This window comes from Condylura cristata, unplaced genomic scaffold (assembly GCF_000260355.1).
Source record: "Condylura cristata isolate star-nosed mole 26May11 unplaced genomic scaffold, ConCri1.0 scaffold00022, whole genome shotgun sequence".
NCBI classification, from domain to species: Eukaryota; Metazoa; Chordata; class Mammalia; order Eulipotyphla; family Talpidae; genus Condylura; species Condylura cristata.
In genome coordinates, this window is record NW_004567123.1 from 13,483,330 (window position 1) to 13,496,608 (window position 13,279).

Consider the following 13,279-nt stretch of genomic DNA (forward strand, 5'->3'; position numbering starts at 1 on the left):
AAGTGAAGGGCCAGGGTAGTACTCGAGATAGTGTGCAGATGCAGGGTCTGCGTGTGATGGAAGGAATCAAGATGGAAGTAGGCTTGGTGCCTGGAGACTTAGATGAGTGAGGCTAGTAGTTGGAATCGTAGGGATTTTAAAGGAACCCTTAGTCAGGGAGAAAAGTGGGAAGCAGTCTGGCAACAAGTATGTCTAGAAGGGAGAATATGAGTAAGCTTTTATCTCTAGTCCCTTTTCTGAGACCATGAATATAGTCATGTTTATCATGTAGCTTCAACCTGTTTCCCTTTTCTTTGGTGATATTTCTAACCTAGTCATGAGTTATGGAGTCTTGAGTGAAGGGCAGGAGAGTAAAGTTGAGGGTGCTGATATTCATCTCCTCTCTGTGCTTCCAGGAGGTGGGGGTTGCAGTTGGGGAGTCCCAGGGCTGTAGCAAACATGATTGTCCACTGGTGCCCAGGAAAGCAAGGGATTCAGAGATGAGATTGAAATTCAGAAGGCAAATGTGAAACAGATCATTTTTCAGGAACATTTGGTGGAGGGAGGGGGGACGGGTAACTCCTCCTGGAGGAAGCAAGGAAAGCTGATCCTGACAGTACAGAGGGATTGGCAAATCATGTTGGCGTAACGTAACAACAAAAAGTGTAATTGCTGCTTAACTGCAAAAAACATATATTTAGTCCAGTTACAGAGGGAAAGTTGAAAGACACAGTTTTCTCCCTATGATTGTCTTTTTAATGGAATCAATTAAAAATAACTTTAAAATTCAGTTTCAAGTGATTTAAGTAAAAAAAAAATGAAAGCATGCAAATTTGGAATAATAAGTTTAGAGAAGTTTGTGATGATTTTAAAGTTCTAGTTTCAACCTGTAGAGATGTCTCAGAAATCTATGCTACTATTTTCAGTTGAGCAACTTCCTTCAGATTATTCCCTTATGAGAGCACCTCATAAAGGGGCCATCTCATTCCCATATCTTCACTCTAGGCTGGTAATTTGTTTCCTCCTGCAGGCTTTCTCTCTGGCATTCCATAATGTTGTATCCTTAACAATGGAATTGTGGCTGGCCCAGAGAAGGCACCTGACAAATGTGTGGAATGACTGAGGGAACCAGAATCCCTTTGTAAACAATTCTAATGGAGACACTCAGCTTAAAAAAAAAAAAATGCTCAAGGCAAGAGTTCCATACAGGGAGGCTAGCTGCATCCCTTGATGTTGGCACTCCACAAGTGCATTGGTCCCAGAGTAAATAGAAGGTGTAATGTCATAAAATAATACTAACAATTAAAAGGATGGAAAACAAGCTTTCAGAGTAAAATGATATTTGCAAATCTTAACCATCTAACTGAGCGATTGCACTGGGAGGTACAGAACCTACAAAACACCACAGTAAGAAAAGGCAAAATGTATTCTGCAGCTTCATGTAGATCAGGAGCATCACAAGCTACTAGAAACATGTCCACAAATACAATCCTGATAGGGAATGTTACAGGGCTCAGAAATCAAACCCTAAATAAAATTAGTGACGAGACACCCACAACTACACAAAGGTTTTTGCAATAGACATGCAGGTGGATTTGTAATATGAAGTCTATATTGATTCTTAATAAAAGCTTCCCTAGTTGTCATTGTCATTTATTGAATATTTTTAATTGAGTGATAATGCATATCATGAATTGGTCAATTCATAAACTGAATATAGTTACTATTGACGTAAGGATTTTGCAAATCTTTATATTTGTTTATCTGTCCATATGCTGAGAAATGATGTGTGCAACTCTACAAGTTATCACCAGGATATCAGGATGAGAACTATGCAAGGTGTGTACAAAGCTGACATAATATGTTTCACTAAAGTGGCCTCTCAAAGCAAAAATAATAGGATAGAAGCCAGATGGGGTCTTGGTTCTTAGAGAAAGCAGACTGGGTTTGTAACACATTTCTGGAGAGTAGTTTCTTAAGAGCTCAAAGTGTAACTGGTTGACATTATATTCATTCCATTATAAGAACTGAAATAAATGTTATGTAAATGTTGGAAATAAATCTCTATCATAATCACGTAAAGGGCAGTAATCCAGAAAACTGTCAGGGATCTGAGGGTTAGAAATTTTACATCTGACGCCCAAACAACACTGGCCTGACATCATCTGTAGCTGTGATCTGTACATGTGAAAAGCTCTATGATGACACAGCTACAATATCCAGACTTCAAAGTATACTTAGATTCATATTTTCAACTATTATAGGAAAATGTATGAAGGAAACAGATCATCTAAACTGTGAATATGGAAAAAGAAAGGTCTTCTTTCAATATATTCATTTCAGTGTTATTTGAACAGCAACTGGATATTTTTAGAGAAATGCACAAACTTTGAGTCCACGGTTCTAAGAATTCACAGCTTCCTGTTTAAAATACCTTGTTGACAAGCTTGACAGGCTGTTGTTTCTGTGTGCATCTCTGATAACACCATTACTATCCTGGTAGATTATCAATTCCTTAATGGAGAGGCCTAATTCATTTTTGCAAGTCCATAACTGGAGAATTAGTTACATATTTTAATTTTTAATTCTTTATTCTATTAGTTGAACTGCCACTATGTGCATGGTCATGGGCTAGATGTTGTTAAGATAAAAGAATTTAATAAGGTACTGAAGGTGTCTGACTTCAAGGAAAGAACTGAAAGGGGGTGAAGTTGGATGTAGCAGGAGGTGAGGTTAAGAGAATGAGTTAGAATAAATGTCTCGGGCAAAGGGTGAATTGGTGGTGGGAATTTCAGAGGGATTACACCCAAGGTGATAAAGCATACAGTGTATAAAAATGAAGAATGATATAAAAGTATATAAAAAAATTAAATGCTATGGCAAGTACAGTGCATTTTATTAATTTCTTTGCAAGGAAATTATATCATAAATCTAATGAAAAATTTCCATAATTCTAAGTACATGCCATTCTTTGAAAGTGTTTGAATTATACTCCTCCTTGGCAGTTGAATTATTTTAGATGAAATTTAATATTAAATATGAAAAAAACCTTAGTTTTTCATAGGCAGAAGTACAAGATTATAAGGATTCAGGTTGCAGTGACAAATTTTAGTAGTTTCTATCCACCTTACCTTGGCCACCTCCTCTTGGAAAGCTACAAGGTTCAAATGGGATATGTTGACTAAGTCAGGTCCATACACCACTGTTATCATGCGATGTTCCAGGCGTCCAATGTTTCCCACATCCAAAAGTTCTCGTAATTTGGGGTCCTAGATAATAAAGGTTGAAAAAACTTAGTATATGAACAGAGTTTCCAACAAAGCAGCATAATCTCGATAAAATTATGGTTAAAATTACTTCAAAATGAAAAAAAAATGACTTCAAAATGAAGTTACTTGATTCTTACTAGGAAATCATATGAATTGGAGTCTTTTACCCAGCAATGACCCAGAGGTGAAATAATTTTCCCAGAGATCATACAGAGAGAATATATGTCTTCGGATGTATGGTCCTACAAGCCAGAGAAAGCTTAATACTGAGTAGTAGCATATGTAGCATATAGAATCTGTAAAAGTTAAACTCATAGAAACAGAGAATAGAATATGGCTGTTTAACACTAGGGGGTGGGGAAGTGGAGAGATATTGATCAAAGGGTACAAATTTCCAGTTAGAATATGAATAAGTTCTATGGGTCCAAGGTAGAGCATGGTGATCACAGCAATGATATCCCTGGGAGAACCCAATAGCTCTAAATAATTCTATGGCAAAAAAAAAAAATGAACAGTTATTAGATGATGCAGTGATACAGTTGTCAGCTAATGCTATGGTGTTAATGATTTTATTGCTGTTTATATAAGTACCAAAGGAACAAGTTGCACACCTAACTCTACATGATGTTCTCTATCACATATATCTCAATAAAATTGGGGGCAAAGACTTAGGTCCTTAGTCAAGAGCTCTTTCTGCCATCTTGTCATTCAGTAACACATTTGCATATGCCACAATGCTCTCTCCCTCTATTTCCTTCCAATTGCCCCATGCATCACATACTGAAATGCAAAATCTCACCCTTTTCCTCAATTTATGGAAACATTCACATAATGATGGTTGTCATCTAATTAAAGCAGAACAACATCATCTAGAGCTGGAGTAGAAATACACCTGCTTCAGAGCAAGGATCTTCTCTAACACTGAGTGAAAGTGGGAAGAGCTGGATTGATCAATTGAACAAAATGGCAGCACTTGTCATGACCATGCTATTTTCCAGGATGTACTGTGATTTGGACTTAGAGAAGTTTTTCTGTCTTTTCAGAGCAATTTCACACTTTGGGATATTGTCAATGAGGATTCCTTGGAGATAAATTTCTACTGAGAAAAATGTAACCACTGAATTCAAGTACCTAAAATAAGGTTCATTTAGCTTGACAGAATTTATTTTTTTCTCATAGAGCCATCTTGAAAGGAGTTAAGATCCAAAAAGGAAACTGGCATTAACTCAATTAGTTTGGTACTTGGCAGCCAACTTCTAAATTAGGAATGAACTTGTATTTTTATTTATTTAGATAAATGTTGGGTAAACAGGGGCTAATTATTTGGACTGGTTATTTTGATTGCTCATGTGAATTTTTTATACACTGCATACTTACAGAGTAAGAGTGGACTAAAAAGACAGGAAAAAGAAAGCAAAGAAACAAAAACTTCCCATGACGTGGTGTGATTCTCTCTCTCTCTCTTTTTAATTCTTTCTCAATCAAGTTTTCTCCTTTATTTGATGGTCTGAAGAGGAACATTTTCAGTAAGTTATGAAGAGAGAAAATCATATTTCAAAGCTATGTCCAATATAACTAAAACTTCAAATTGACTAACAAAATTATCAAGTATTTCAGGCCTCCTATTGGAAAAATATACCCATTTTTCTGACAATGCAATAGGATAGATCAAAGGCCATCAAAAACATCAATTTACCTGCCTAGAAATGGACAGAAGTACAACAAAAAAGTTATTAGATAACATGTTCAGGAAAATGGACTTATTACGAAGACTAAATCATGATAACATCTGCTCTGTGAAATGATTAACTATGTCACAGTTTTTAAACACAGTTTTTAAATCAGTGACACAGAGTCCATCAATACTTCATTTCTACAACATTTCAATGGGGAAAAAATGGGAGAATTCTGAAATTTTGTTTTCCTTCTAATGAGAACCACATAACACATCCTCTGTCACTGATTCTCTCTCAAGCATTTTCTGTTCATTTGATTCTATTTGACTCCCTAATTCAAATGTCCATTCAAAAATATTTTTGTCCACTTATTAAATAGTTAATTGATGAGTGTGCCACCTCTCAACACTGCAGGGACTATGTGTTGTGATCAGGCGTACATTTGAATTATCCTTGAGATAAAAACTAAAAGTAAGTAGAGAACACCCAGAGGAAGTACCCAGATTAGAAAATAATTCCAGAAAACTGCTCTGGGGTTAATTTCTACTGCCCTTACCAGTATTCTTAGGTATAGTTAATAGGAATTTATAAGATGATCAACCCTTTGAGATAGTTTTATAAAGTCTTTCCACTAGTGATTGTTTATATATTTATATTTAAAAATTCTATTGGTCATTAGGTAATTAGAAAATTGGGGGCTAAGTCACTGTACTGGGGGTGATCTTATACTATCAAAACACTAGCAAAGATATAATATAATGGTACTTCAAGAACAATAAAATTAAAAGAAAATTGAGTTACTCAGATGTGGTTTCTGGGATTTTGTAGATAAAGCTGGCAGGCAAATGATGATGAAAATTGAATCTGAGGGGTATACTTAAAAAGATATGTGTCCTGGAAAAAGGTACAAAATGATGTAAAAATAAACTACTATATTCTTAAAAAAATAATATTTGTCCTTACAGGTATAAAAAATTTCCCTCGGTTGTTTTCAGCAGAGGAAATCCTCAGAGGATAGCCAAAGGGGGAATTATCTGAATTATCAGTAAGGATAAAGAGCAATGGAATGGCACCGCTTTTGGAGGACCTTAAAGGTGAAAGAAACACAATGGAATCAGATAGCTTGAAAATGACTGTTTCACCAGTCTCAGTTCTGAGGATATGAATGGCTTCATTTCAAAACAGTAACAACAAATACTGACCATTTGCCTGAAAACCACCTTTCCCTCCCACACCTGTTTTGCTAAGGCATGTTCTGATGTTTCTTATGGATGGAAACTCCTGATCAGTTTTCAGACATGCACTTACCTATTCAGATTACTACCAACTCCAACACATTGCTTGATCCCTGCATATATACTAATATATATTAGTATATACTTATATATATCAACAAATAAGTATATATAATGCTTATATATTACTTACTTATAATACTTATATAATATATATTATATATAAGTACATATAATACTTACATATAAGTTTATAGAATATATATAATGCATATATATTCTATATACTAATATATAAATTCCTTGAAATTTTTAAAAAAGGAAAAAAAGCTATCTCCAAAACTCTGTAAAATTGTTCAGTTTTTCTTCTGGAGAACACTGCAGAATAGATCTCAGGAAAAACAAACAAACAAACAAACAAAAAACAGGTAAGGTGAACTCAGAATTTCTTATTTTCATTAAGCTGTAACTCAAGACTTGCTTTTCTAGCAATACCCCGGATAAGCTGCCACACTTGGAACTAACCAGACTAACTAAGAATCCTGGCAGCTATAATTTAACTGCACTTCTAAAGTTAAGTCCTAGCTCATCTCTATTCCCATCTGACTTAAAAAACAGATACTGGCTAAATAAGCTCACTTTCTCAGAACCATCAGGATTCATGATTAAATTGCTTCATGTCTGTTGCAGCAAAGAAAGTCAAACAGCTCAAGGTAGTGATTCCCTTTTCCAGATAAAAAACCACTGAAGAGGGCTCTCCCTGACGGCCCTACAGGTTAAAGCACCACATTATGAAGCTCTCCAAAGCTACTGCAGCATGAGTTCAATCCCTAGCCAGGAGCTGATCCACATGACACAACAGACCTTTCCTGACCTGCCCGCTGCTCCCCTCAGCAGTGTACTTTGTCAGTCTGCCTGTTTTGCTCCCCACTCTGTCTCCAGTAAATCCTCTCACCACCCCCCCCCCACACACCTCTGGCCTATGCCCCAGTTCTGTAAGCATAAATAAAAAATCTTAAAAGAAAAGTGTCCTTAAAAAAAAAAAAAGCCACTGAAGAAAGTAAAGAGTGTTCTGTACATGAGACACAAGGAGTCCTTTACAGTATATGCTACTATAATTATATTACTGAAATTATTAGAAATTAATGGAAGGAATAAAAACAATCTAAAGGGTGATTTTTAAAGGCACTAAATGCCATTTATACCTACCCCCTTAAAAGAAATGCTCATTCCTTGAAAAAAATGTTTTATATTTGCAAATGAAATATCTGTGAGACATTTAGATCTTATTTTTTGGTTTGTATTTTTTTTTAAGGCAACACTATTTTACAACATTCAATATGATTTAGGATTAGATTTCATTCTTGACACAGAAGCACTTTGTGTAGAAAATAATGACTTACTCATTTTTTATCCCCTTGAAATATGTATTTCTTTATAGGATTTTAGGCTTACTGAGCAACTTGAATATTAGGTTCATTTTATTTCCAGCACTTAATGCAGTATTCTCAATCTGAATCACATTTATGTGGATGTAACTTTAATTCATCACTCAGATAAAGGAGCTGGTATCTGAAAGCTTTTCTATTAACAGTCAGTACATCAGTAGGAAATGGAAGACAGGGAACCCTTGTTATACTTAAGTGACAGTCTTCAGGTTGAGTTTGTGTGATAAAACTATCTTTTCATTGAAGACAGAACAGATTCTCTTTATGCTGTATTCAAGTGTCGTGGTAAAGGAAAGTTCTAAACTTATGTCAGGATGGTTCTCTATCAAGCCCCAAATTGAACATTTGCCTCTTGGACAATAGCATATTAAGAACTTACCTTGAAATTAATACTTATGCTTCTCCTCACACCCACATTTGAAAAGGTTCTCTCTTATTATTTATGTGTGTGTGTGAACATGGTGAGGAATGCCATTATCTCCTTCAGAATGTACCAGTAGCTTAGGAAGCTCACACAGCCAGAAGGCTTTTTAGATAAAACACCATGCATATGGATTGATTTTGACTCTGAACCACGGTGCCTTAAACATTCTCCTACATGGAGGGGAGGACTTGGAAAGTGTCAGTTATTGGGGATATTTAAATATTTTTACTATATCCTTAGATGGAGGAAGCAAAGAGAGAACAGACTGACTTTTTGAGCAAATATTTGAAAGAAAAGAGCTGGACTAACCCCAGTCATGGTGGTACTACCATAAGATCACTGACATTTGTTTGGAATAAAGTGGTCATTAATTGATATTGTCAAGTCTTTAGTCTTTTCTCTAGGCATTTAATGTATAAGCAGTGAAATTTATTGGTGGGAAAGAAAATACTTAGTTGCCTCTCTCTATATCACCATTTAAAAAATAGTAATTGTAACAAAGAAAGATCAAAATCAACAAGTAACTATAATTCACAGACATTTTTCAGGAGAGAAAATGTTTTTTAAAGGGTGGGAAGAGCACAAGGGACTATGGTGATGGAGCACAGGTGAACAGGTGAAGGGAACTCCTTGGGGAACAAATAGGAGTGGATTAAGCATATCATGTATGGAAATGAAATACTATGTAAAAACGTATATAAAATTAAAAAAATAAAAACTTAATTGAAAATACTGGCCTCAGTTGACTGAATTAAAGCTATAGACTATTTATATAGAAAATATAAATATGTCTTAAGGAGTATAAAGGCAGCCATACTAAAGAGTGTTTCCATACTGAGACATCTAAAATCTTGGTTATCCTATCCTTGAATATGGTCATAGAGGAGCAAAATTTAAGGGGAATCTGTAAATAACATTCTAGTGGTCAAAAATTTAACTGCTCATGGTTTTCCTCCACTCTATGAACAGGCTCAGAACCTAATTTATTATTCCCTAATTTTTATGTATTTTTACTTTTCATTTTTGTAAATGTATGCTTTCTCATCTTGGTTATAGTCCTTGTGAAATTCCTACCACCAACTCACCAAATGTGCCATCACCACAGTCCCTGTGCTCTGTCCACCCCTGTTTTGATCCTACTCAGCCTCTTCTCCACTGTAGAATGTCTCTGGTTCATAGTTGCCTATTAATTTTGATATTTACTTTATTATAATTACTTTTTTCCTGATCCATAATTTAATAAAGTTTCAAAAGATATAAAGAGAGAGGAATGGAGTGCTAGAGGAACTCAAGCAGAAGAGGATTAAAATAAAGTGTCCAGATTTGGAGGAACAACTTGGTTATTTCCAGAATATGGAATATCAGAACAATGCCGACCATTTCAAGAAACTGCATGACCTAAGCTGGCTTCCTAGGTTGCAATGAACTCGCTTGGTTGACAGGCTATTTGTCTTTCAGCTCCAAAAGCTGACCTGAATCCCAAATTTGGGGGTAAGTAGGTTATTTAGAGATGGTTACAGGAAATACAACCAGAGGCAAAACATGAGACAGGAAGAAAAAAGCCAAACAGTGTGGTAATGTGGGTTTCCCACTTTGGGCCACTGATGCTCAGTCCATCAGGAGCCCACTCCAAGGTGCTAGACGAAGCCTCTGAAATTGTCCTAGAAGCTGGAATACTGATTTGTAGCCTCTCATCTATCACTAGTGAACAGTCTCTTCTGTGGCACCTGCAACCTTGCATTTTCATAGCCAGAAAACATTTTCAGGACATTCAAACCCTGCAGGGGTCTAGTGGGTGGAGGGGAGTAGAATATCAGTTTATGGGAAATGTCTGTTAGCATGGTAAAAGGATAAATGTCAGGAATAAGACAATTTTGCCTTATTTTGATTAATGTCCACATATTCAATGGGTATACAACATTTTCACCTTTAAGAATTCTAGTCCACATTGAAGAAATCTCACCAGGGTGGCAAATAGGTTTAGATTCCTAACTACTCAGTTCGCTATAAAATAATGAATATAATTACAGTAAGTTCCAATTAGTAACTGTGTCAAGCACCACTCAAGCTGTCCTATATTTTCTTCTCTATTTAACCCACAAACACAAAGAGGTAGCTATGTTTTTGTCATCTAAGGTTTAAGGAGGAAAAGTCATTTTCTCAGTTTTATAAAATTGGACAAAAGGGGGTTTGAATTTGGGGCATCATATTGTAAAGTGTAAGTCATATGACAATTGTATCCAATTTGAAACTTATATTAAAATAATGCAAATAGTTAAATTTAGCATAAACCTATAAACCAGGATCCAAGTCATCTCGATCTGCAGTGATCTTTTGGGCAATTTGTTAAAAAAAAAAAAAATGAACATGAGAAGTTAAAAAAGGGATACAGGGCTCTCCCTGGTGGCGCAATGGTTTAAAGTACCACACATTATGAAGATCTCTGAAGCCACTGTGGCATAAGTTCGATCCCCAGCCAGGTAGCTGACCCACATGGTGTGGCAGACCTCTTCTGACCTGCCGCTGCTACCCTCGGCAGTGTACTTTGTTGATCTGCCTGTTCTGCTCCCCACTCTGTCTCTGGTGAAGACTCTTACCCTCACACTTCTGGCCTATATCCCAGTTCTGTAAGCATAAATCAATAAATCTTTAAAAAAAACAGGGGGGGGGATACAACAGGGCCCTTCCTGATGGCGCAGCATGTTACAGCACAGCACTAAGAGGCTAAAGTTATTTCAGCATGAGTTCGACCCCTACCCCAGAGGCAATCCACATGGCACAGCAGACCTCTCCTGACCTACCCACTGCTCCCCTCAGCAGTGTACTTCATCAGTTGGCCTGTTCTGCTCCCCACTCTGTGTCTGGTAAATCCTCTCACTGCCCCTGCACCTCTGACCTATACCCCAGTTCTGCATGCATAAATGAATAAATTTTAAAATTAAAAAAAAAAAAGGATACAATAGGACCAAAGGCACCACTTGTTTTCTTGAGAATGGAAGTTAAATGATCAAGTTTAATCATCATTTATATAGTCATGTATGCCAAAAGTGAAAATGCATAAAATACAGAACAGTTTTTTCCTGAAAAAGTCAATGTAACAAGTGATTAGCTTCATCTTCATTATCTAATCTATTTGTCAAACTTAAAGATCCTGAAGTATAGGTAGCTTGTCACTCATGTTTCAATCTATTCCTCCAGCCTTTTTTGACACATGTAATGACTGTCAGCAAAATTCAAAAGCACAACCACTACCACTTCGATTCATGGCAATCCACCTGCCCACAGGGTAGACATGTATCCGGTCAGATTCAGCATGTCCCTTCCTGCCCAGAACCCACGTGAGGGTGAAACACATTAAATTCCTCTTCTTAGGCATGTTTGATATCTTTGGTATACTGTGCTCAAGTTTGAGAAAAATAGTGAGATCTGTTTTTAGAAGAAAGCAAAAGTATTTACTAAGTTCTAATCAATGAGGCTTTTATGGTCAATGAGGCCTTTATGGGTGAGATACTTACTCCTATTTGCAGTAGAGACTGCGTCCTTACATGGCATTTTGAAATGTTAGAGAAAACTTCAGAACATAATTTAAAATCAAGCATGTCAAGAAGGTAGAGATTATTTAATATTGACAAACACAAACAACATTTTCCAGATGCAGTTTCAGGAGAATCACATGTTCATGCTGAGGGCTTTTGAGAGGCCATAGAAACTGATTGTCTGCCTGGCTTTGAGTTTCAGCTCTGCCAATTAAAAGAAAGGTGAGGTTTCCTTAACCATTCTATGCCTGAGATCTTAACCTATGGAATGAGGATGGTAATAAATTCCCCTTGAGAAAGTTAGTACAGGGAAAAAGTGAGAAATTATAAGTTATGTGCTCAAAGCAGTACACAGGTTGCAAATACTTGAAAAGTAACCTGAAAATTAAAGAAAATAAGGGGACATTTACTGAATAATATCAAAGGAATCAGAACATGTCACTATATATATATTTACTTTGTGACTTATAATCAGGACATATTGTCATGTCTATGTAAATATGAATTGTATAAATTTTACTATTTTTTAAAATTGGCTGATGTTAATTTATATTTTCCTTAATTCATTTTTCTATGGGAGGAATGACTTACTATGTTAAAAAAATTATTTTTAGAACTTTTGTACCTCTGACACCTTCATTTAAGTAGCTTTAAAAAGCAGGCAACGTGTTGTTTATTTCAGTTTAGTTTCATATAGTGAAGTTAATAAAAATAATGTCCACTAACCTTAAAGCATTTGTGTGGTGAACAAAATTAAATTCCAAAATATACAGTCAGACTCAGCATGTGCAGAAAAAGTTCATATATTTTGGGGGCAACTGACATGATTAACTTGTGAAAACAGCAGTGAAATAATTGTTGTTACTTATCTTTCTCTTATTAGAGTTATTAGTTATTAGTGCAAATCCAGATCATGAGATATCACCTCATAACTGTTAGAATGGCAGAGAGAGAGAGAGAGAGAGAGAGAGAGAGAGAGAAGTGTTGGTAAAAATATGGCAAAGAGGGAAACTTTGTAAACTGTAGCCACTAGTGAGGTCTCTCAAAAATTTCAAAATAAAGCTGCCCTATGATTCAGCAGTTCCATTTTGGGTGTCAATCTGGAGAAAATAAATATACCAACTCAAAAAGACAGAGGAACCACCATGTTCACTGCAGCATTAGAGCCAGTAAACAAGATACGGAAGCATCTAAGTTTCTAATAAATGACAAAGAAAAGGTGGCATACACCAGCAAGAATGGACCTTGAGAACATCATGCTAAGTGAAATAAATTATCAAAGATGATAAATACAAATGATTTGACTTTTATGGCATCTAAAACACATAAACAACCCCCTTCTCAAGTACGCAAACAAAACAAACCAAGTTATTGATACAGAGAACAGATTGGTAGTTATCAGAGGCAGGGAAGGGGAGGGGAAAAGAGGGATTAAGAAGTGAAAATCTCCAGCCATAAAATACCTAAGTCATAGATGTAATGTGTAGTAGGGGACTACAGTTAATACTACTATATTAGATATTTGAAAGTTGTTGAGAGATCTTAAAGGTTTTCAACACAAAAAGGAAAAAAAGTGAACTGTGTGGAAATGAATGTTAGCTAGTAGTGCTCTCTCTCCCTCCCTCCTTCTCTCTCTCTCTCTCTCTCTCTCTCTCTTTTCTAGAGAGAGAGAGAGAGAGAGAGAGAGAGAGAGAGAGAGAGAGAGAGAGAGA

General features: G+C 36.1%; 1 protein-coding gene across 2 annotated transcripts in view; it reads right to left on the bottom strand.

The window, feature by feature from the left end:
* PLCB1 (phospholipase C, beta 1 (phosphoinositide-specific)) overlaps nt 1–13,279 on the bottom strand; it is a 591,356-nt gene that overhangs the window by 218,711 nt on the left and 359,366 nt on the right. For both annotated transcript variants that reach the window (XM_004687179.2, XM_004687180.2), the window contains exon 4: nt 3,111–3,248. In XM_004687179.2, coding sequence (XP_004687236.1) covers nt 3,111–3,248 — 138 coding nt within the window. The remainder of the gene's footprint in view (nt 1–3,110; nt 3,249–13,279) is intronic.